Source organism: Manihot esculenta, chromosome 12, assembly GCF_001659605.2.
Source record: "Manihot esculenta cultivar AM560-2 chromosome 12, M.esculenta_v8, whole genome shotgun sequence".
Lineage (NCBI taxonomy): Eukaryota > Viridiplantae > Streptophyta > Magnoliopsida > Malpighiales > Euphorbiaceae > Manihot > Manihot esculenta.
In genome coordinates this window covers 1,074,974-1,077,749 of record NC_035172.2, presented here as the reverse complement: position 1 = coordinate 1,077,749, position 2,776 = coordinate 1,074,974, and the positions used below count along the sequence as shown (strand labels likewise).

General features: G+C 35.0%; 1 protein-coding gene across 1 annotated transcript; it reads right to left on the bottom strand.

Moving 5' to 3' along the window:
* Nucleotides 1-772: 772 nt before the first annotated feature.
* LOC110627859 (probable methyltransferase At1g27930) lies at nucleotides 773-2,313 on the bottom strand. The gene has a single exon (XM_021774232.2). It carries the CDS (start codon nucleotides 2,070-2,072, stop codon nucleotides 1,209-1,211), a length of 864 nt encoding a protein of 287 aa, XP_021629924.1. The 5' UTR covers nucleotides 2,073-2,313; the 3' UTR covers nucleotides 773-1,208.
* Nucleotides 2,314-2,776: the final 463 nt, after the last annotated feature.

Below are 2,776 nucleotides of genomic sequence, written 5' to 3'. Positions count from 1 at the left end.
GCAATTGACTAACTAGCAACCTCTGCGGTCCCACTTATTCATTTCCCAAATAAAAGTAGAGAAAAAAAAAATCATAATTTACTTTGATATTTCTCATTATTATCAAAACATTTATATATTTCAAAAATTTATATTACTTTTTTTTTAATTTGATTTATCCATTATTAAATAATTTTATTTAATTTTATTTAAATTTTTTGTAATGTTTAATAAAATTATTATTTAATCATTTTTAAATTAATTCTTATATTTTAAAGAATCATACTAATTAATTTCTATAATTATTTTATTTTCAATGTATATCTAAGACTTTATTTTGTGATTCACAAGAAAATATGAAATTCTATGATCTAACAACAAAAATAAGAATATTGATCAATAATATTCGGTTTGATAATTTTTTATCGTCTTTTTATTTTCAATTATTACAAAATTATTGTTATTTTTCTATAATATAATAATATATAAATTGATGATTATAATTTTATTTAATTTTATATTTATTAATTATTTTTTAGAATAATTATTCAAAATATTTTTTAATATTTAATAGAATTTAATTTGTTTAAAATGAATATAATTAAAAAGTTAATAAAAAATTATTTTTTATTATATTTCTCACAGATTAATTTTTTATTGATATTGTAGCTAAACTCTATTTAAAAGCTCATGATTAAATATCAAATTTTTATTTTCGTTTGAATATTTATTATAAATATTCGCTTGATAGCTGCATTTTATTTGTAATTCAAAAATCAGAAATCAAACAAAAGGAAAAAATAATAATTAAAAATTATGAATTAATTAATACGAGTTATAAAATGTAGAGGACAAAGCAGTAAACCCACCTTTTTCGTTCCGTGTCTAAAGTAAACCAACCAGTTTTTGCATCAGTTTAAACGCAGGAGCAGGCGACGGACACGTGTCCACATACAACGGGAAACACATGTGCAAAATAAAGACAAGGACCCAGCCAAGCCAGGTGCCTCTCCTATTGTAGATACTGTTGCCTGGAAAGGACAGCAACCCACAGGCTACTGCCGCACTTCACACCAAAACATAAGCTAAAGTCACATACTACGGCGATAAAATCTTTTTGCCTCGCAAAAATTTGACGCTCCTCATTCGTCTCTTCTTTTCAAATCTCTAAATTTTCAAACTTCAAAAACTTCCTATATTAGTGGCACATTCGTCGCTCGGGGCTCTTTCTAGCAAAACCACTCGCCGCCGGTGGCCCCTCCTCCCTGTGTTACGTTTGCTGCAGGTGGTATTTCGAAATGCCATAGCCTAGCAACGGCCTTTACCAGATGTTTTCTGCACAAAAACTCCTCGGCGTAAACCTTCTCCACCTTCCTGTCTATGTCGTGCAGAAACACATGCGTTACACCGGATCCTTTCCTTGCTCTCGCCATCACTGCCGCAGAAAATATTGCGGCCATCCTCCCCGGCGCTTCCGCGAAGTATCCCCGTGGAGCGTCGATCATGATCAAATCCCACTCTTTGTCGTACACCGCGTCCGGTAATCCAGTCAATGCTAGCTTGCAATTATAGTTGCCGCGTAAATATGCTTTAGTTGGTGAACAGTACGGTTCGCTCCGGTAGGTGGAGAGAAGCTGGTGTGCCTCCTGGAGTTGCGTCCGGTACTGCACGGTGTGAGCCTGGAGTGTAGGGGCGTCTTTGAGGACGGTCTGGACCCACTTGGGATCTTCTTCGAGGAATATGGTAGTGCCACGTGGATTGAGCGATGTCCACATGAGAGAATCATGGCCGAGACCGAAGACGAGGAAGTTGCAGGGAGCGAGAGCCTTGAGTACGTCGAAGGTGACGGAGATTTCAGCCAGAGACTGCTGTGGGACAATCCGTGAGGTGGCGTAATGGACAATGGCTTGGAGCTGGATTGGCGTGGCTGCGTACTCCGCCGTCGCACGAGCTTTGGAGCTGGCCAAGGAGCAGAGAAAGGTCGTGTCGCCAGAGCGCATGAAGCTGGATAGGATAAGCCCGCCGATTAGTAAACCGGCGATTGCCACGCACAGGAGCCACGATTTCTCTGTGAGATACTGCCCATTCTTCATATCTTAGATTTTTTAATTTTTTTTTTCCAAAGCAAATAAAAGAACAATGGTCTGGAGTTTGGACCGTTGTGCACATATATATATATATAGAGAGAGAGAGAGAGAGAGAGAGAGAGAGATGAGGAGAGGGTGCTAGGGTTGCAGTGGCGCATGGAAGGGAAGTGGGTTATTATTAAATGATTATTATTATTTTAATGGACATAAATGCCCACGACTAGTATAGGATTGGCAACACCAGATTCCGTGCAAACTTGTCTGTCGTTGGAATCTTTTTGTTTTTTTTAATAGAAAGATGATTTTTGATAACGAATGACTTTATTCGAGACACGTAATGATCATAAAATTATGATTTTTGATCATAATTTTATGAATAATAGATTAGCTCATTTTCGAGATTTTTATTTTGAATCAACAGTTCACTAATTACATTATTTGTTTAAACTTTTGAATTCAACCATTTAAAATAACCACACCCCTAAAATCAATATTTTATCTCAATTTTCATAACCATAAAGAAAATTAATAAAATCATTCAGCAAGAAAATTCACACAAAAATTTCCTATATTCAAAATTAGTATTCTTTCGTATTGTATTTATTCTCGAACGAACTCTTCCAAATCAAACTCAACATTAAAGAAGATGGTTCTATATCTAAGCTTCAATTAATGGACTTTCATTCAACATCCACATCCTAATTTTTTTA